Source organism: Pagrus pagrus (assembly GCF_965226575.1).
Source record: "Pagrus pagrus genome assembly, chromosome: 1".
NCBI lineage: Eukaryota > Metazoa > Chordata > Actinopteri > Spariformes > Sparidae > Pagrus > Pagrus pagrus.
Window position 1 is genome coordinate 27,431,352 of NC_140185.1, and position 20,033 is coordinate 27,451,384.

At 41.3% G+C, this 20,033-nt stretch overlaps 3 protein-coding genes across 3 annotated transcripts; 2 read left to right on the top strand and 1 right to left on the bottom strand.

Annotated features, from left to right (window-relative positions):
* The first annotated feature begins 663 nt into the window (after positions 1-663).
* LOC311255531 (uncharacterized protein) lies at positions 664-3,602 on the top strand. The gene is made up of 2 exons (XM_084350101.1): positions 664-846; positions 2,082-3,602. Exons 1-2 carry the CDS (start codon positions 690-692, stop codon positions 3,011-3,013), a joined length of 1,089 nt encoding a protein of 362 aa, XP_084206227.1. The 5' UTR covers positions 664-689; the 3' UTR covers positions 3,014-3,602.
* Positions 3,603-4,274: 672 nt separating this feature from the next.
* dna2 (DNA replication helicase/nuclease 2) lies at positions 4,275-15,583 on the top strand. The gene is made up of 25 exons (XM_084363411.1): positions 4,275-4,647; positions 5,094-5,150; positions 5,622-6,492; positions 6,821-6,929; positions 7,161-7,310; positions 7,762-7,945; positions 8,150-8,298; positions 8,501-8,623; positions 8,869-9,112; positions 9,215-9,329; positions 9,535-9,691; positions 9,890-10,081; positions 10,225-10,467; positions 10,597-10,710; positions 10,857-10,966; positions 11,207-11,316; positions 11,493-11,621; positions 11,961-12,053; positions 12,262-12,455; positions 12,550-12,639; positions 12,852-13,065; positions 13,331-13,420; positions 13,591-13,776; positions 13,873-14,019; positions 14,146-15,583. Exons 1-25 carry the CDS (start codon positions 4,618-4,620, stop codon positions 14,197-14,199), a joined length of 4,155 nt encoding a protein of 1,384 aa, XP_084219537.1. The 5' UTR covers positions 4,275-4,617; the 3' UTR covers positions 14,200-15,583.
* Positions 15,584-15,736: 153 nt separating this feature from the next.
* LOC311262093 (phenazine biosynthesis-like domain-containing protein 1) lies at positions 15,737-19,893 on the bottom strand. Its single transcript, XM_084361267.1, has 10 exons — positions 19,775-19,893; positions 19,433-19,532; positions 17,818-17,916; positions 17,528-17,637; positions 17,169-17,198; positions 16,959-17,047; positions 16,675-16,766; positions 16,337-16,420; positions 16,026-16,088; positions 15,737-15,905 (listed from the first exon to the last, which is right to left on the bottom strand). The coding sequence occupies exons 1-10, from the start codon at positions 19,856-19,858 to the stop codon at positions 15,793-15,795; spliced, it is 864 nt and encodes a 287-aa protein (XP_084217393.1). The 5' UTR covers positions 19,859-19,893; the 3' UTR covers positions 15,737-15,792.
* Positions 19,894-20,033: the final 140 nt, after the last annotated feature.

Genomic DNA, 20,033 nt, shown 5'->3' on the forward strand with positions numbered 1-20,033 from the left:
ATGCCTCTGCTCTTGCCGTTTTGTTTCATGGCCAGTGGGTGGCAGCAAAGCTCCATCATGCAGAGAGACTGGCTCCATTGTGTGCCTCAGTTTCTGTTGGCAGCCTGGGTTGCCATGTCTGATTAGTATAAGGGACTTTGACTCTGTATATAGTGCTCTTTGATATTCCTTAGGCATGGTTATCGCACTTTTGTTTTCTTTAGGCTACATCATCTGTGTCTGCTTAACAAAGCACAAAGTCATCAAAGATAAATAATAATAATAACAATAATAATAATAATAATGTGTACTCCACTGACTGTTTCTTTCCTCCTGCATAAAGCACAGAAACTGGCCCGTTCTATCAACTATAAATTAAGGGATTTGAATAGTTGTCAAATTAAAAACACTCATGTTGTATTTATTATGTGCCCTAAAACATACACATTGTTAATTAAGAATCTATCAAATAAAATAAATACATCTTGTCCCAGCTTTAACATATAAATAGATATAAAATCTTGATTCATGTATGTGCTGTTTCAAATCTGTTTTAGTCTTTCTCGCTGACACATAAATAACCATGTTGAGAAAATGATTTTGAAGTTGAGATTGCTGGTTTCTCTCGCGATATCTGGCAACCCAGCGAGCAGCCAGTCTGCTGTCAGCCCGTCAGGAAACACACCGGAGGTCCTCTGTCAGCCGCGGAAATGTTCAAAACAGACAAACTAAAAGCTTTGGTTAATGAGAGGCTGTCAGCAGCTGCCGAGGAAATATTCAGCCTCTTTGAACAAACTATTAAAGAATATGCGGTGTTTCGTTCAAAGCAGGAGGTCGACCGACAGCGGAGGGAGGCCGGGTGGAGAGGTAACATTAACTTTCACCTCAGGGCAGCTCTGAAGATGAGGGTCCGCTGCACTCCTCATGTAATCAGCGTTTATTAGGACGAGCTGGAGTCTGCAGTAGTCCGGGGGCCACTCCCTAAATACACACAGGAGACAGCAAGTAGCGCCATTTTGCATCCCTACAGGGAGGAGGGGGATGCAAAATGGCTGTCTCTTGCACACAGCGGTCGTCAGGGATACTTTCTAACTGCTGGATGAACTGCACGGACCGTAGGCAACATGATATCTCGTGATACAGCGGTCCTGAAAGGTGAAGTTAGCTGTAGGGTGGGTATTGGACAGGACCAGCGGTGTCTCTCAGTTTCACCCGGTGTTGGCAGCAGGAGGACGGTTAGTTTGCCTCCCTGCTGGAGGCTGACCTAGAGACCATCAATAAATTACCCTGTTGTTTGTTTGATTTACACAAAAACAATCTTTTTTTTATGCTGACTTGATGATATTAGTGAAAATTATGATTTCAAATAATAATACTAAACTGATTTCATGTAACACACTTATTTTGATTGCTAATGTGTTAGGTATTTATTTGGCAACAATATTTTTTATAAGACAGTGCCTTTTTTTTCAATAGCTTCCATGTCATGTGACCCAGTGATTTCAAACTAATGCCGAATTGTATTACTAACGGGGACAAATAAGACACACTTGTTTTCATTACATTTTACTACTTCCTCTATTTTATATGAATATTTATTATGAAAATTCAGCTTTTTTTTCATTAGATTCCATGTCATGAGACCCAGTGACTCCAAACCAATGCCGAATTGTATCACTACACAGGTCACATAAGACACACTTGTTTTTATTACATTTTACTGCTTCTTCTATTTTATATGAATATTTTGAATAACTCTCCTGACAATAAACAAAAATACCCCATATTGTGCTTCTCAAAACTGTAAAAACATGTTCAGTTTGCTACAACCCCTTTGCTATGTTGGTGTTTCCTATGTGGCCTTTGAAGTGATAATAGTGTAGTGATAATAAAAAAAAATAAGAGTGATAAAAATATAGATAATATAAAATAGCTGTCAGTTGTAAACCTTTAACAAGAGCATCCATGTTGGCCTGGCTTACTTAATGTAGTGGTGGCCAATAACCAGATGCAAATTTACAGTTTGTTATTTTACCCTATATTGATTTTGAAGTCCATCAAACTAAAGCCTTTTTTTTCTTCTCATGTGTGTTACTGTCCAGCCCCCCTGCAGCTCAGTGTTCAGGAAGACGACGCTCCCCCTGAGCAGGATCAGAGTGAGAAGAAGACCGACCTGTGTGATGATGACCAGGAGCACCTGCAGATTAAAGAGGAACAGGAGGAGGAGCTGTGGACCTCTCAGACAGCTGAACAGCAGGAGGAGGCTGATACCAAGGACTCTATGTTCAATATAATTTATGTGCAAAGAAGTGAGGAAGATGGAAGTCAGCTCCCTCATCCAAACCAAGAAGGTGAAAGCTTGCCCAGCTGCTCATCTGAACAGTTGAAATCAGAGCCTCAAAAAGAAGATGCATCAGAGCCGACCAGTGACTGTCAGATGAGTGAAGTCAGTGACGATGAATGGAGAGACAGTGGAGGATTTCAGAAACCACAGCAAGCTGGTGAGACAGCGGACAGGCCGTACACCTGCAGCGTCTGCAACAAGAACTTCAGGATTAAATCCATCCTGACTCGCCACATGAAGACGCACACAGGAGAGAAACCTTACAGCTGCAGTGTTTGTGGAAAAAGCTTCATCCAGCGCTCCTATCTGCAGACTCACATGAACTCTCACTCCGGGCAGAAGCCGTACACGTGTAGCTTCTGTGGCAGAGGGTTCACGCAGGTTGGAAACATGAACGCGCACATTCGAATCCACACGGGAGAGAAACCTCACAGCTGTAGCGACTGTGGAAAAAGCTTTAGAGAGAAGGCAGATCTCATCAAGCACACAATCATTCACACCGGCGAGAAGCCCTACGTTTGCTCTGTATGTAATATGAAATTCAGCGCTCAGTCCAATCTGACGCGCCACATGAAGACTCATTCAGGGGAGCGGCCGTATAGCTGCACTGCTTGCGGGAAAAGATTCATTCGGCGCTCCCATTTAATCATGCATACAAAGACTCATGCAGGAGAGAACCTCGAGACCTGAGAAATTATTATATTTGCTTCATGGCATTTATTTGATCATTTCACTGTAGATTTAAGTACTCAACAAGTTGTTACACTGTGTGTTTCTCCAAGTGATAAAAATGTGTGTAGATTGCAATCATCAGATGTAATTTCTGTCTAACTTTTTAAACATGCTGTAAAGAAATGAAATGAGGAGGCATTTTTACCTCCTACAAAGTCATCATCATCATCAGTTTGTCAGTGATGCCTGTTATGGAAAAACTGAGTTTAGTATTAGTTGAATGTAAATAAATCAAACTCCATTCATATAATTGTGCCTTAAGCTTTATGCTGGAGAACTACTGTGATGAACCATGCTGCATTCACATACAAGGACATGTTTTCTTTGTCTTGTAGCGACTTTAATGTGACGCATCTTTCTCTACTTGCTTCAGCTCAGTAGATGAAACTAGCTCAGTAGTTTCTTATCATTCACCCCTTTTTTCTCTGACCCTGGAAACTACTGTGTGATTAAAAACATGAAGAGTATATAATGTGCTGAAAATGTTGACTCATTCCTTTTGCAAAGGTGAACCCACATGCATATGTTTTTGAGAATAAAGTTTAGTTTCATTTTTCACCTTGTTGTTGGGTAAAGAAATTGCCATAACAATGCCCTGTCCAGCATTCATGGATGGTGTATGAAGAATCGAAAGACAATAGGCTTAAGTTTTCTGCATGATTTTTGTTCGTCATGTCAGACGCTGAGAAAAGCGTTGTAGATTTCTTGAGAGAGGGAGTCACCACCTAGAGATGCAGAAGTGGGCACCTCAAAACTAAGAACCCCTGTCCGAGGTTCATGTGACAATATGAAATAAAAGTCCCCTAAAATAAATAAATGTAGCATTATGGAATAAAAGTCCACTAAAATAAATAAAAGTTGGAAAAAAATGTGGGAAAATGATTTTTTTTTTAAATAAAAACCTGAACTGAATTGACTCATTTATATATTTACATTTATTTAAAATGTATTGCCGCATTTATATATTTTGTAAATGTACTTTATAGGCACATTTATTTCATATGAATATTTATTATATAGGCATTTGTTTATTAACACGTACATATTGAGACACTACTATAAGGTCAAAACTTATTATAAAATATACAGAACTTTTTTTTAAAGTTCGTTTTATTTTGCAATGTATTTGAATTTCTTTATTAAGCATTACTGATGCGCGGAGCGTTCACTTAGTTTTGTCCCTGCTGGGGCTCCGTACAAAACAAAAACTTAGCGGAAGTGCGGTGATGTCATTTCCGTTGCGCGAAACTGAAAACTTTGGCGCCGCAGAGCATCAGGAAGATGGCTCCAAACATTGAATTAGCACCGTAGTTTTCACGGAGAACTTACAGTAGATACCTCTGCAGGTTGTGGAGATGCGCAGTCGTTCAAAATGAAGCAGAATAAGCTCGGTTCGGGTAGCTGATTAGCTTTCCTTCCGTTGTCAACGTCGTCGTTCCGTTAGCTAAAAAGAAAAGGCTAAAATAAACAACTCTTTCACCTCCAGTGGACGAGCTGGCTGTGGGGAACAGGGAGCAAAGGGACTTAAATTCACACCAGTCTGTGGTTCAATCAGAGTCACCATGAACAGGACCAAACTGAAGAAGCCCAAGGTGAGTTCAGAAGGTTTAGCTAGCTCTGAAAGTAACGAACCAGCCTCTGATGAGACCGTTAATTGTGTCACCTGTCAGTGTTTATCATGCAGCCTGTAATTAACTCAGCTGTGTGTCTGTCTGCTTTGATTGATTCCTCCACTGCCGTCGACATCTTTAGTTTCTTGGCCAACAGAGCAGGATTTCAGAAGCAGAAAGACACGTAATTCATACATTTCTGTAAAATTAACACCACGTTTCACACAACTGAGGGTTCAAAGAGATGTAAACATATCATCTACATTTTGGTCAGGTGTTGTCTGAATGAACACGAACAATGATTTCTTAGAATTAATAACTGACAAATGTTTGAAGTGCCCTTTGTACAGTCTGACCTGACAAATGAGTAACATGCTCTCTGACACCACTGAAGTGCTTTTTAATGTTTGCTTTGCTGTTTCTGTCAGGCACCAGGAGGGCAGAAGAACATCTCCTCCTTCTTTTCCTCTCAAAACCACAAGCAGGTAAATTATTATGGATTATATTTGCTTTCGGTTAGTCGTTTCTCTCTTCACAGCTTTGCTTTTTGTCTTTTTTCACTCATTACTACCTCGTCTTCACTCGAAATTCAATATTGATATGATTGCTTAGGTGCATATTAGTGTTGGCACGATGCTGGAATTTCTATGTTCGATAGAGTACCATGAAAATGTAAGTTTCGATACCGTGGGGAGGAATTGAAACAATATGAACGTTAGATTTTTAGTTAAAGATAAATCTTAATGCAAGGATATAGCATGACAGCCAGATACAACTTTTTTTCAGCTAATAGCAAAGAAGAGCAGAGTAACTGTAGTAAACATTAACTTGTTAAACAGCTCCTGAAGTTGCTTTTGCCAAGGATGTTATTGTTTAACTCATTTAATGTTTTGTCTTCTGTTATTTCCTTCCTTATGTGTTAAATTTCACATTTGACCCACATGTGTTGCTTCTAGGACTCATCTTCCACAAAATTATCTGTCACTGGCGCAGTACTCCCAAAGACTGAACCTCAGGTCAAATATGGCGAAACCTCAACATTCAAACCACATTCCCCCTTAAAGAGGAGTATCCTCGGGGACCTTGATAACTTCCTGCCCTCGTCGCCGGATCTTCTCCTCGCTGTGCCCGAGACCCCCAAGAGTCAAATCAGGCATGCTTCGTCTCCTTCCTCCAGCCTGGAGAAGCTCAACCAGCTCTCCCCCATCTGCCGTAGCCCCCGATCCAAAGGGCAGAGTGTGCGGAGAGGTATGATCAAAGATGGAGGAAAAACCAAGAGGGAAGAAGGATGTTCTGGCTCCATAAAAAGACTCATCAGCCCTCCTCAAGAGTCGCACAATGCCAAGAAACAAAGAACTATCAGTTCACCGACACGAAGAATAGCACTCAGCCCCACGAGTGTCAACCTGAAAGTGACGAGACCTATGATTGGCCCACTGAAGACACCTCATTTCTCCAGTCACCAGCCAGAGGGTCACAGCAAAGGTACTAAAGTTGTCTCTAATGACAACAAAAACAAAACGACGTCACTGAAGTCTGTTTGGAAGAGAGACGTGGAAGAGAGAGATACAAATGAGAAAGATTCTGGTTTTACTGTGATAACAGAGCAGAAGGCAAATGAGGTTAAAGCCAGTGGAAACCCACACACTCGCCCAGATAACACTCTAACTGCGCACATGCACAAACCTGTTGCACAAACTACCACACCTGCAATGCAGACAAGTGCAGAGATGGACCTTAACGAGAGAGCAGCTACAAGAACAACAGTGACATCATCAAATGGAGACGGAGACAATGTGACATCATCAGATCACGGGCAAGCTGGAGGTACACTGATACATTTTGATTATAGCCAACTTAATGTTTTATAACAAAAGTATTTCCCTCGAACAAAGACAAGATTTCAGCCATTGAGTAATATTAGTCAAAGAAATGGTCAGTTTACCTTTTTGTATAGCCTGATAAATGCACCTGAACGTCCTCTAACACATGTAATATTTGAATTTTCAGATTAGTTTTTACGTATGTAAATGAGTCGTCTATGTTCTTCAATTTGCACGCTCATTTGCCTTGAATTGCCCCTCAAGGGACGAATTAACAATGGAAGTTATTCACATCCCTATACTTGTTACTTTTTCACACACAAAAACTACAGGAATGACGTCAGCGTGTCCTGCGGAGGAGGGGCTGGATGAGAGCTGGTTTACGGACCAGATGGATCACGACGGAGGTCTTGTCACAGAGGAGAAACCCAAAAAACCTCGGTGAGAAATGCGTGAACACTCTGACTTGGACAATGTTGGTGGAGTTAGATTTGGTTAGGTGACCAATAAATTAGCTCATGTCAGTAAAAGAGGGAGCAAATGAAGAAGAAGTGAGAGTACATGACACATTGGGAGAATACGTAGGTGGGTTTTTTAAAAAAGTTTTTAAAAATGATACTTGGCAGATGATTGAAAAAACATATCTGATATAAGTCCTCTCTGTCCCAACAGGAAGGTGCCAGATAATGTAATCCTTTCTGGAGGCAGAAACAACCGCTACTGGGTGTTAGACGTGGAGGAGAGGCCTGGACACAAAACTCTGACGCTCACATGCTCCAAGTCTCTACATCCAACTGAGACGTGTCTGCTGAAGGATGGATGGTAATGCTGTGTGTTCGGATCGGCTGCTGTTCATTTCCTCATTTTCACTATAACCTTACATCACATTTTCCCCTTCAGTACCCAGCTGCAGCACGGATTTGTGAATGTAACACTGACTTTTTGACTTCAGGAGGGCTGCAACTAACGATTATTTTAATTTTTGACTAATCTATTGATTATTTACTCGGTTAATTTTTCTGATAAGCAACACCCAACATCAACTACTAAAATAGTTTGTCGTTTCCTTCTCTTAATAATAAAACATTTTACTTGAAGGCTTAGGTGTTAATTAGCCACACAAAATCCAGTATTTTAAATTAAGGTTTTTTATCACAGCGTTAGGAGAAGCACATTATGAATGAGCTGCCGTCCATTTTTTGGTGTGTCTTTGCTTCAGGTCCCCATTATGCATGTGTGTGCCTCTCTAAAACAGTCTTCCTTTCCTTTGTAGGGAGATGACGCCTGTTCGTCGAGGTGATGTGGTGCATCTGGAGGGCCACTCTGAAGGTGCATCCTGGGTAGTGGACAGGGAGCATGGCTTTCTGGTTTTACTACCCGACAGCCTCATCTCTGGTACCAGCATCTCGAGCTCCATCCGCTGCATGAGGCGTGCAGTACTGGGAGATATGTTTAAGGTAAAAGGCTTCACTAATACCATTATTATCACTACCTGTCCTTTTATGTTTGTCGCTTTCATTGATCTTTTAGGCCATAGTTTGATGTTGGCGCCTTCAGTTACATTATATTATGCAGCTTTCATCTTATTTGAAATACACATACTTCAATAACACAGTGCTACTTTCTTTATCTTCTTATTCGTTCTGTTTGCTGTGATGCAGAGTTTTGACGGTGGCTCCAAGCAAATGCTGAACGGCACCATGGTCCATGAAGTCTTCCAGAGGGCTGCTACAGCTAAAGACTTTTCTTTGGCGACGCTGTCTAAGCTGGCTGACCAGGCCCTGCACAGTCCTCAGTACCTGGGGGACATGTAAGTGGTTAGATTATACTCTGCTGGTTGCTGCAGACCTTATCCTTTCTGTAATGATTGAATTCACGGTTGTTCAGAACAGAGCAAATGAATCAAATCATAAAGAAACAGCCGGGAAGTGCTGAACAGTTTTTCACTTGATATTTGTGTGCGTATTGTTTGTCTTGGTCATTATGTTTGTGTTTTGTTCATGTGTCTCTAGGTACAGTTTGGGTGTAACCCAGGAAGAGATGAAGCAGGAACTACATGATTATCTGCCCTCGCTGGAACATTGGGCAAAAGAATACCTGAACTCCCCAACACCGAAAGCCATCAGCCTCAAAATGTACATTCACACACACACACACACACACACACACACACACACAGAGCGCTATGGATTTTTTAACAAAACTTTATTAGCTCTGCAGGAGTCTACCTGATTGATTTGTGCCTATTTATCAGTGTAATCAATGTCACAAGTGTCAAAAGTAATACTTGTGATACTGAGGATGTTCCTACAAAGTTTAATCAGTGTAAAATGTTATTGTTATTGATTATATGTTATCTGCGTCTGTCTCCACGACTCAGCCCTAACAGCAGAGCTCCGAGCAGGTGTCAGGACTCGGCAACTGTTGTCACGGTTACAGAGCTGGCAGACATAGAAGAGAACGTGTGGTCACCGAGATTTGGTCTGAAAGGGAAAATCGATGTGACGGCGCGTATTCGAATCCAAAGACCACGAAACGGAAGTCACAGAACCTCGGAGGAGAAAACCGTCCCCCTGGAGCTGAAAACTGGAAAGGAGTCGAACTCTATAGAGCATCGCAGTCAGGTAGGTGGACCACAGGATGGTCAACTAGGTAGATTATCGGCACATTTAGTCACACAGCTATGGTTTCAAGATGTCTGTATACATGTGATTTTCTGTGTATAGGTGATTCTTTACACTCTGATGAGCCTGGAGAGATACAACCCAGAAGCTGGCTTGTTGCTTTACCTCAAGACTGGCAACTTGCACCCTGTAGTGGCCAGCCACATGGACCGCAGAGGTACAGTTTACCTACAACAACTGTGATTAATCATATAAAAATAATGCTTTTTTTTAATCATAAGATTTAAATGGGTTTATAAAGAACTTGGTGATCCCACTGTACTTGCATTGTGCAGTGAAACGTTAGAAGAAGAGTCTTCCAGGCCTTCCACAGCAGCCTCACCTCCATCACCTTTTTTTGCTAACCTCTATGTTTATCTCAGAGCTGCTGAAGCTGAGGAACACCCTGGTTCATCACATTCACAACTGTGTGGAGAAAGAGGCAGAGCGGAGCCGTTTGTCTCGACTTCCTGACATCCTGACCGACAGACAAACGTGCCAGTATTGTCCTCAGAGAAGAAACTGTGCTTTATATGAAAGGTAAACTTTTAGAACTAATTTTGCAGCCATGGAAATCTTGAGCATTAGTATTTTTCAACAATTGTAACAGCAAGAATATCCAAGTTTATACAAATTTATACAATTTAGACCATTCACTACTTTACTAGTTAATGGTTGTTGTGTCTATCTTGTCCTCTTGTCTTACTACTTCCTGCTTATTGTCCCTTTTTCCTCCAGGGCTGTGGATGGCAGCGCTGAGAATGTCTCCGAGGATGTTGTGCGTGACTTCCTGCAGCAGGAAACGGGTCACCTGCTCCCGCCACACCTGAGCTATTTTTCCCATTGGCTGCTGCTCTGCTTCCTTGAGGCGTCCACCATGGAGGCCAAGAATGGTCGAAAGCGTGTGTGGCTTCAGACGGCAGAGGAGAGGTACGACGTGTAAACACCCCACTTCACTTCACTGAATGTTCCATTGAGAGCCACTATGAAACAATCAATGAAGTCAGATCCATAATGGGATATAAAAACTGTATGAAACACTTAGCTGACTGAACTCTGACCTGTGTTCCTAGTGAGAAGAATGGCAGCTGTGTGGGGAATGTGCAGCTCAGTGGCCCAGTGATGGTGCAGTCTGAAGGGGTTTTCCTCCATCGTTTCCAGCGAAACAGTGCAGTGCCACAGAAGGGTTTGGCCACCAGCGGTTTGGCCAGCAGGGATCGCATCGTTGTTAGTGACCAGGAAGGTCGTCTGGTTGGTTTGGCAACCGGTTACCTGTGTGAGGTCAGCAGGACATCGATCAGCTGCACTCTGGACAGGTGAGAAGGAGCTTATGTACACGTGCTGTCTGAAGCGTTTTAACCAAAGGACAACTGAAGGACAGCTGCTGCTCAGCTGAAGTCACTAACCTGATTTACAGCTGTTTTGTTGTTTTATGTGTTTTACAGAGACCTGTCCAAGTTCAGTGGTGTGCTGTTTCGATTGGACGGTGATGAAGGTGTGGTGGGCCTCAGCACCCACCTCACCAATCTCTCCAGACTGATGGAGAACCATCAGGGCAGGTAGGTGCAGGGAATTATTATTCTATGTGACAGTTTAAACAATACCCTCACTACCCTTTCTCTGTTTGTGAAATAACACATCTAACTTTTTCCTTGAAATCTTGGGTGTTAAATGTGTTAATTAATAAAAATGTCTGTCCGTGCAGTGATCGTCTGAGGGAGCTGGTTGTTGACCTTCGTCCGCCAGAGTTTATTTTTAACCTCAGTTCTGTTCTGCCAAGAGAGGCCAAGGACACAGTGGCCAACATCCTCAAAGGTGACAAAGCCGCTCCGCTCTGGTCTTCTTGTTTACTTTCTGTTGTCCTCTTTTATTGATTTAAGCATGAAACCTGTTGTTGTTGTTGTTGTTGCTCATTTGTGACACCATTCCCCGCAGTAATAGAAAGGAGAACTATTTGAATATAGAGAACCCTTCACAACTTTTTTTTTCCTACATGGAGACCTCATCACAGAATTCCTGTTTGGTCAGTTCAAGCATGTGTGTCGGTGTGTGCAGGTCTCAACAAACCCCAGAAGCAGGCCATGAAGAAGGTGTTGTTATCTAAAGACTACACACTGATTGTTGGCATGCCGGGCACAGGCAAAACTACAACCATCTGCACCCTGGTAAACTCCTCACCATCATCTATAAACATTATCTGAACCGTAAATCGACATCCTCTACTCCACATAGAAACCAGAGCTCTAACCCTCTCCTTCACCTTCCTCTTATTTCCCCCATATGGCACCCTCTACCTCTTCTCTCCTTTTCGTCTTTGTCTCTACCTCACTTTTTCTTCCAGGTTCGCATCCTTCATGCTTGTGGGTTCAGTGTGTTGCTGACCAGCTATACCCACTCTGCTGTTGACAACATCCTGCTGAAGCTGAAGCGTTTCCGGGTCGGGTTTCTGCGTCTCGGGCAGGGACAGAAGGTCTGTAGTCTGTTAGTCAATGTGGAAAAACACAGTAAAGTCATTAAGTCTTTACTACCCAATTTTCTTCCATGAAAAAAAAATATAAATTGTCTTTTTGTAGATGTATCGGTATTCACTATTGGATATGATTAAAGTTATCCAGTATTGTCAATACAGTATTGTCAAACGATGAACATTTGGGGAATGGAATAATCTGTGTTTGTGAATTACTGAAAGGAACAGTTCACCAAAAAATGAACATTTTTAAAAACCCAAAAGTCTAGACGTTTTGTTTTAACCCATTACAGTGTCCCCCGTCTGACATGCTCTGAGTTCTGTCATGTTTTCTCCCTCCAGGTTCATCCAGACATCCTGCCTTACACAGAGGAAAGCATGAGGAAGAAGGGAGTTCAAACGCTGTCAGAGCTGGAACAACTTTACAATAAGGAGGTTAGATTGACTAATATTAAAATCCCAACAACTTCCAACTTTGGGTTATAGACAACTGGCATTGGTTTTTTTTTTGGGGGGGGGTGAGAATATGTAACATCTGTTCTCAATATTTTCCTGCTTCTATTCATTTCACTTGTAGATATTGAAACTAAAGTAAATGAGAAAACGTCTTACCATTTAATATCGATCCTCTGTCTCTGTCTAGCTGGTAGTGGCAACCACCTGTATGGGCATCAAGCATCCCATTTTCACACGTCGCCGGTTCAATTTCTGCATCGTGGACGAAGCTTCACAGATCAGCCAGCCTATCTGTATGGGACCACTGTTCTATGCCAATAAATTTGTCCTGGTTGGAGATCACCAACAACTGCCACCAATAGTACAAAACCAGGAAGCTAGGTAAAGCACAAAATGGCTTCAACAACACTTATTATAGCTAATCATCTTCATGAGAGTAAAACAGTTTTTAATGTCTTTCTCTTTTTTTCTCCAGGTCACTTGGAATGGACGAAAGTCTATTTAAGAGATTGGAGCTCCACAGTGAAGCAGTGGTCCAACTCAATGTACAGTACAGGATGAATAGGTAAACCTAGTCAGATCAAGATCTTTGGTCACAAGGCGAAGGTGCTCAAACTGTTTTTGTCCACAGGGGCCGCCAAAACTAACACAAATTGAAAGTTCCTTGTAGCAGCTTTAAGAGAACATTGACAACTCCATAACAGCGTGGTGAAAGTCATTTGGACATTCAAAAGGTTTCTCACTCCATAACAAATTGTGTGTGCTGTGTGTTTTCAGGCAGATAATGTCTCTCAGTAACTCCCTGATGTACGAGGGCCGGCTGGAGTGCGGATCAGAGAGGACGGCCACAGCCCTGCTCAGCCTGCCCTTTCTGACTTCTGTGCAGTCGGAGCTCAGTTCCTACTCCAAGACTGAACCGCAGCACGACTTGGCTTGGATACAGGCCACATTGTTGCCTAGCAACCCTGTTTGCTTCCTTGATTGCTCAATGGTTGGTATAATATATATAGTGCACTTGAAGCAGTAGTGTTTGAACTGTGCTGAGGTAGAAAAGATGTTGGTGTTTGACTGGAAAATGAAAATGTATGAAGTTAGCTTTAACCATTAAGCTTCTGAGGTAAACAAGCAATACTTAAGCATGAGTAAATTTTCTGCAGTGTTCAGATTAGTTCTGTTACATTAGCCAAACAGTTAAATACCAATGTTTTGCGCTTTAAAAGGTTTTACATGTTGTTTCTCTCCACTGCTTCCTTTAGGTGCCAGCACTGGAGTCTGTGGAGCAGGGAGGAGTAAGCAATCACACCGAGGCTGCCCTCATTCACAAGCTGCTCTCACTGCTGATAAAGGTACATCAGTAACCCTATTTATAATCAAGCATTTATGGCACGAAAGCACTTGATTTGAAATGTCCTGACTATTGAAGTGTTTTTAATATGGTGAAAAATGTGTTAAAATAGAGGAATAATCAATGTTTCTTATTTTTTGTAGTAACCCCTTCTTACTCTTCTTCATTCAGGCTGGGTGTAAGCCCAGTGATATAGGCGTTATCGCCCCCTACAGACAGCAGTTAAAGAGCATCTCTGCTCTGCTGCAGTCCTCTGCGTTCACCGGTGTGGAGGTGAATACAGTGGATAGATACCAGGGACGGGACAAAAGTCTCATCATTCTTTCTTTCGTCAGGAGCACTGCAGAGGAAGGAAACGTAAGTGTTTCTCTTCCCCATCTCATATTTTCAAACTCTTCTTTCCCCTCTCTCTGTTTACCAATCTCTGATTCTCTGCTGCTTCTCCATTCATAGTTAGGAGAGCTGTTGAAGGATTGGCGTCGCCTGAATGTGGCCATTACCAGGGCTAAACACAAGCTGCTGATGGTGGGCTCAGCCACGACGCTCCGACGCTACGCACCTGTGGAGAAACTACTCAACCATCTCCAGCAAGAGAACATGATATCCTTTAAATGCATGTTAACACTTGGTGCTACCACTAAACATTTCTTCTTTGCAGTACAAATTCTGACACTCTTTAATGGTAGCACTGTGAGCAAAGTTTTTTTTCCTGAACCCTAACTTTACATTATCCAGCTCCCACCAGCTGCCCACAAGGCCTTACCAAGCATTCCCCTGTGATAGAAAGCTGGAGACATGGAGGCGTTTGAGGGCAGCTGTCATCGTGTCAACAGGACAGACACTGTCTGCTGATCTACAGAGCACTGGATGATAAGTCCAGTCCATCTTTGGAAAAACTAATTCTGCTAAAAGTATCCCAGACAGTGACCGTCACTGTCAGCTAATCTTACAGCTCCACATGCAAATATTTTGTCCTTCCTAAAAAGCGTTTGGTCGAGTGTAAGTGTAAGTGGAGATGCAGATTACACAAATCAACACATTAGGACTGACACTAAAGATCCGTACCACTATGGTTAAACATTGAAAGTTTTATGATAGAATAATTTTACTGTCTTCATTATGCAAAGCGCTTAGAAAAAGAGGTGACTTTGTACTATTAAAATTTGAATATTGAAACGTATGCAACGGTCCACATCTTTTCCTGTTGCCACAATGTTTTTAGGTAAAAAGTTTCTAACAATTCATGATGACAAATGAAGCAAAACCTCATCAACTTAATCTCCAGACTGAACCTCAACAACATTTGTAAACCACAGCTGCAGATGTTGATCCATTTAAAATGCTTCTCACTCAAATGTATCAATAGTTGACGTCTATGCTGTGAAACAAGGTACTGAGAGACTGAACATATAAAAGCTAGACGATGGTCTTACCGTTAAAATGTGTGGAACTGACACTGATAGATTATGGTACTGAGCTCACTATTCATCAACCGATATTTCTGATCAAATACCTCATTACACTGGAACAACATTTAACTAAGCCTTTACACACAACAGAATCATTAGTAATGTGAATGTAGGGAGTTATTTATCATTCATGTCACTCAGCTGCAACAGTCAGATAAGCTCTGTAATTCAGTCAACTGAATTGCAGTCTTAAAGATGGAAAAATTACAGGACTTGATTTTAATCTGTGAATAGACGATACTGGCCTACAACAGTGAAGAAGCTGAGACAACAAACTGGTATTTGAATAATTTGTTTCTCTTTTAAAAATGTTGAGTTTTTGATTAAATTCCTTTGTGTACAGAAGAGCTGATGTAAATCTGTACGGAAACAGACTTTTAACAGAAAACTACCAGATAAAACTGTAGGAAATTGCAGGAAACCACATCTTAGAAAGAAATGTATTCTGCTCAGACCGTTTTACCAATGCAATCTGAAACTACTGAACTGTGATGATTTAACTGCTGTTTATCTCGCTGTGATCTGAGCATGTCAGATAACATCCAAGCCACCAGGCTGCTAACTGTGATTCTACTTTTAATCTGTTTTACTTTAAAACACAACCTGAGTTTTTGTTTTGTAATTTGTTTGGTTTTTACATATTTAAAATTGTGATTTTTGCTTTTGTGTTATATGAATAAATATTACAAACACTATCAAAGTGTGAGATGATCTTTCCATCCCGCAGTGTGTGAGCATGCTAAGAGATGTTTCAGTATTAGATCGACCAGTCTGGACAAAAGTCTGCTTTGTTTTTTTTTATTTAAAAACCAGCAAAAGAAACATTTTATAATCAAATAGTACAAATCCTGCATATGCTCTCTGTTCTCTACACCATGACTGTCCCAGTGTCCCTGTCCTGTGGCTACAGTGTGATTCTTCCCTGCAGTACAGTGACGGTCTGTCCAGCCATGTTGATTCTTCCATCATCTCTCACTTCTAGTTTCAGCTCCCCTCCTCGCTTGGAGCACTGGTAGGCTGCAGAAACAAACACAGATGATTATATGAGTCGGTATGGCTCAGGTACTAATGGACTACCAACTGGCATCATGTCAAGACATTTATCAAATCATATTTGTAAGTAGTTGCATGAATTACCAAGCAGTTTCTTCTTTCCTAATTTCTTAGACCAGTAGCTACCCAGCACAGTGTGGGCAGAACCTGCAAGGACAGAAAAGACAAGAGTTTTACATTTCACAGGACACCTTGAACATCTATCAACTTTTAACTATTACTCGATGTCTGACACTGGGGTTGTTCTTGTATTTTCACCAGTACCTGTTGCGTCTATGCAAATGTGTCAAATTTATCAGAAAGTACTGTACACAACTTTGCAATTCGAGCCATTTGCAGGTTGATGGAAACACAAACTGTAACCCGACAAACATGTTGTGTAGTAGTAGCATTACCAGTGACAGGATCCTCAGGGATGCCATTCCATGGAGCAAAGTATCTAGAGTAGAAGTCATATCCTGGCTGGCAGCCTGGAGATCCTTTTGGTAGATATGAAAGGACATTTTGAAAGGCTTTTAGTTTTCATAGCTTCATTTACAACTAGAGTGGCACTAAGTAGAGAGCATACCTCCACCAGACACCAAAGTACACCTGATTTTTTTCATCAATATCTGTGCTTTACTCCCTGAGAAATTAACTAAAATGGGGAAAGTGGAAGAAAAATTCCTGGATCCAGCCCTTTATTCACATCCAACCCAAAAGTGAAATGGGTCAGTTTTTCAGCTCTTGTTACCTTTCATGGTGAGGATGAGTCCCTTGACTCTTCCGCTCCTCTCAATGTTCAGAAGAGCAGCAGGGTCGACCTTCAGACTGGTTAGCACCGACCTGGAGAAAAGACGGACACATGCAGGACTTCATCAGAGTCACAAACAAACGTGTGAAGACACAAGTAAGAGATTCGAAGATGACACAGAGACATAGAGATCAGTGGTTATACATTTTCTGTTTTACGGGGATATAATTAAGTAAACGGCTCATTCATAGGAATAGTTGAATAGTGTGTGTGTGCCTTCTTACCTGTCACAGCTGTCTGCCAGTCGAACCAGCAGTTTCTTAGTGCTGGAGCTTAGATAAACATCCTGGACCGGGTGGTTTCCAACTGCAGCCTGTGTCACACAAAACCCAAGAATGTAATCACAATCACACACTATACATACAGTACAGAGGGGTTCAAAACACACACTCACTGTCAGAGAACGTGTCTGCTGTAAAACCTGTCTTACTGACCTTGATGATGTCTCTGAACTCATTGGGATCCTGAGAAAAGGGGTTTCGGAAAAACAAAAAGCTGTTAGAGTTATAATATTTTGTAGTTTTTTGAAATACTTTACAAAGTTACTGAAAAACTTCCTTTTGGAAGGTCTTGCATCTTGCAGTGCTAACGCTAACTCTCAATAGACTATGACAGAAAAAGGGTTTTGTTTTCATACCTTACAGCCCTGCTGAGCCACAATGTATCCTTCACTTCTTGACATAAATACACATTTAGAGACAAATAATTGAAACTATAATAGCAGTACATGTGGGCCAGGATTGCCTGGTGCTGTGACACTATCCTGATGTGTTTATCTGACCACATACTGTACCTGCTCGGTGGGCGGGTTGAGGGGAAGGTCCATGACGTACTCTTCCCCCTGCTGGGTGACAGTCAGATCTCCACTCCGTGTCTCAAACACCAGAACGGGATTCACGTTCTCTAACAAACATAACATATACACATAGAAGATAATGCTCACAGACTAGCTGATGAACTAGGTTGACTGTGTTTGCATGTTACTGATTAATGTTGATGTACTGATTAACAATTCATTGTCCTGTCTTGTATTGAGCTGCAGTTTACATGGAGGAGGTTTTGTATGTTTGCTTTGTGTCTTACTCATATGCTGGATGAGCACTGCTGCAGAGGCCAGAGTGGCATGACCACACAGATTCACTTCATTGGTTGGTGTAAACCATCGAAGACAGAACCTTGATCCTGGTAATCACATCATATCGTCAGAAAACACACAGAAATCAATCAAAAAAATGTTTGCGTCACAATTACCCAAATTTTTCTCTATAATGTTTATATGTATCCATCATTTCTTTCATGAGTCTAATGCCGATGCAAGAGTTACATTGACTTAAGGCTATAAAATACTCATTCTAATTCAGGGAGGATGTTTATACAAAAAGACTAATGTCATTACTTTCATAACTAGAATGGCGCTCAGTGGAGAGCATACCTCCGCCAAGGCCCAACAGTCCCCTTTTGATCCAGTATCAAATTAAACATATTTAAATCTGCTAGATCTGTATTTTTATTTGGATCTGCATGAAATTATAATCACTCATAGATAACAGCCACCTAAAAACACCAGATTTCCATGCATTATTCCATGCAAAATTAACAAAAAGGTCAAAAAATGGCATATCATAAAAATCCTGGATCTGTCTCTTAATCTGGATCTACACAAAAATGTAATGGGGTCTGTTCTGGGCTGAGAGCCATCCTTCATTCAAGTTAAGTTAACTTTTCTTTAACAGGGTTATTAGCAGGATTATTGCATGTAAACTGCTGAATAGCCTGTGACTGTACTCTGCTCGAGGTACATATACAGTATTATGCTGTGTGGTTATGTGTATGGTGACGTGTTTGCATTCTTAAGCTGTGTGAAAATGACAGTGACATTCCTCTCTGCGGTATAAACACTGTGGGACTGCACTCTGCATTTTGAACTGTGACAGCCCAATGCTTTGTTTTCCCCATTCCCAACAATGAGAGTCTTATGTGTGTGTTTGTTACCTGTCAGACTGCTGAGGACAGGTATTTCTGTTTTCTGTTCATGCACACACGAGAACACATAGAGGCGCCCTGCCCTCATTTCACTGCACAGAGGGTCGCAGCAGTCTTTCTTTTATGTCTCTGACAATGTCTGACTTCTACCTTTGCTCTCTGTAGCCACTTTACTGGCTGCAATGATGAACATGTGTTATATGTGTTATATTTAGATAATCTGTTTGTTTCTCATCAGTGCACCTGGATTTTCCAAACAGATCTGACAGTGAAGCGATGAGTGAAGGTTGTTCAGATACAACCTTAACTTCGCTCTGGAGGTAAAACTGCTTTTGTTTTGTTTTTTCATAATTCCTGTATCTGCTTTGCTTTATGTTCTGTACTCAAAGCTACACATTATGTGAAGTTATGCTCATGTAGCATATTTTATGTTGTATTATTCATGAATATTGCTAAATGTTTGCAAATAACCATGAAATAAACGTTTGGAAATCTCTGCCTAGTAAAATCACTGGATGTAGTGATGTTATGGTTTGTCATGTAATATAATAATTTCTTTATTCTTACGTCTCTATAGTTCGGAAGATCCAATGAATTGCTTTGAACAGTTTTATCCCCACTCAACAGCCTCAATACCAACACATAAGGTTGTATACAGATTGTATGGCTATGATCAGTAATAATTGATGCAGTGGTGTACAGTATATGTTCTGACCTGTGGTAAAATCATCAGAGGGGTTGATCCTGGTGATGAAAGCTGTCTCTGACAGGTTCATCTCTGTTGCTATCATCTGATACAAGTCATCAGTCAGCTCCTGTAGAAACATCAAACATGCACAGAACACAAATATACTGTGCAGTGATATTTGATCTATTGTACATTTATATATATATAAAAAATAAGTGTGATCATTGAACAAACAACATAATTTAGAAGCAGCAAGTCAAAGTGCCTTTATCTGTCTCAGTGTTACATTTTGTAAAGCATTGCTGCATGTGATCACAGGACAGTCCTCATTATGTCATGACTACTGTAACCTTTAATATCCTTACTCACATGCATCAGTGGACAAATTGCCGCTGGATTTCCCTTGAAAGGTAAATTGGTGAAGGCATCTAGCGTGAACACTGGAATCTCCATTATAGTGAGGTTAAAAGTGAGAATGTCTCCAGAGAGGACTGTGGTGACAGACGTCCCGCTGCTGTCGGTGGACTTTGCATCCTGTCTGTTTGGTTTGATCAGGCGCCCCTTAAGCGCCACCTTCTCATTGTCAGGGTTTTTCAATCTACTGTATGTAGTCAAGTGTTCATTTTGA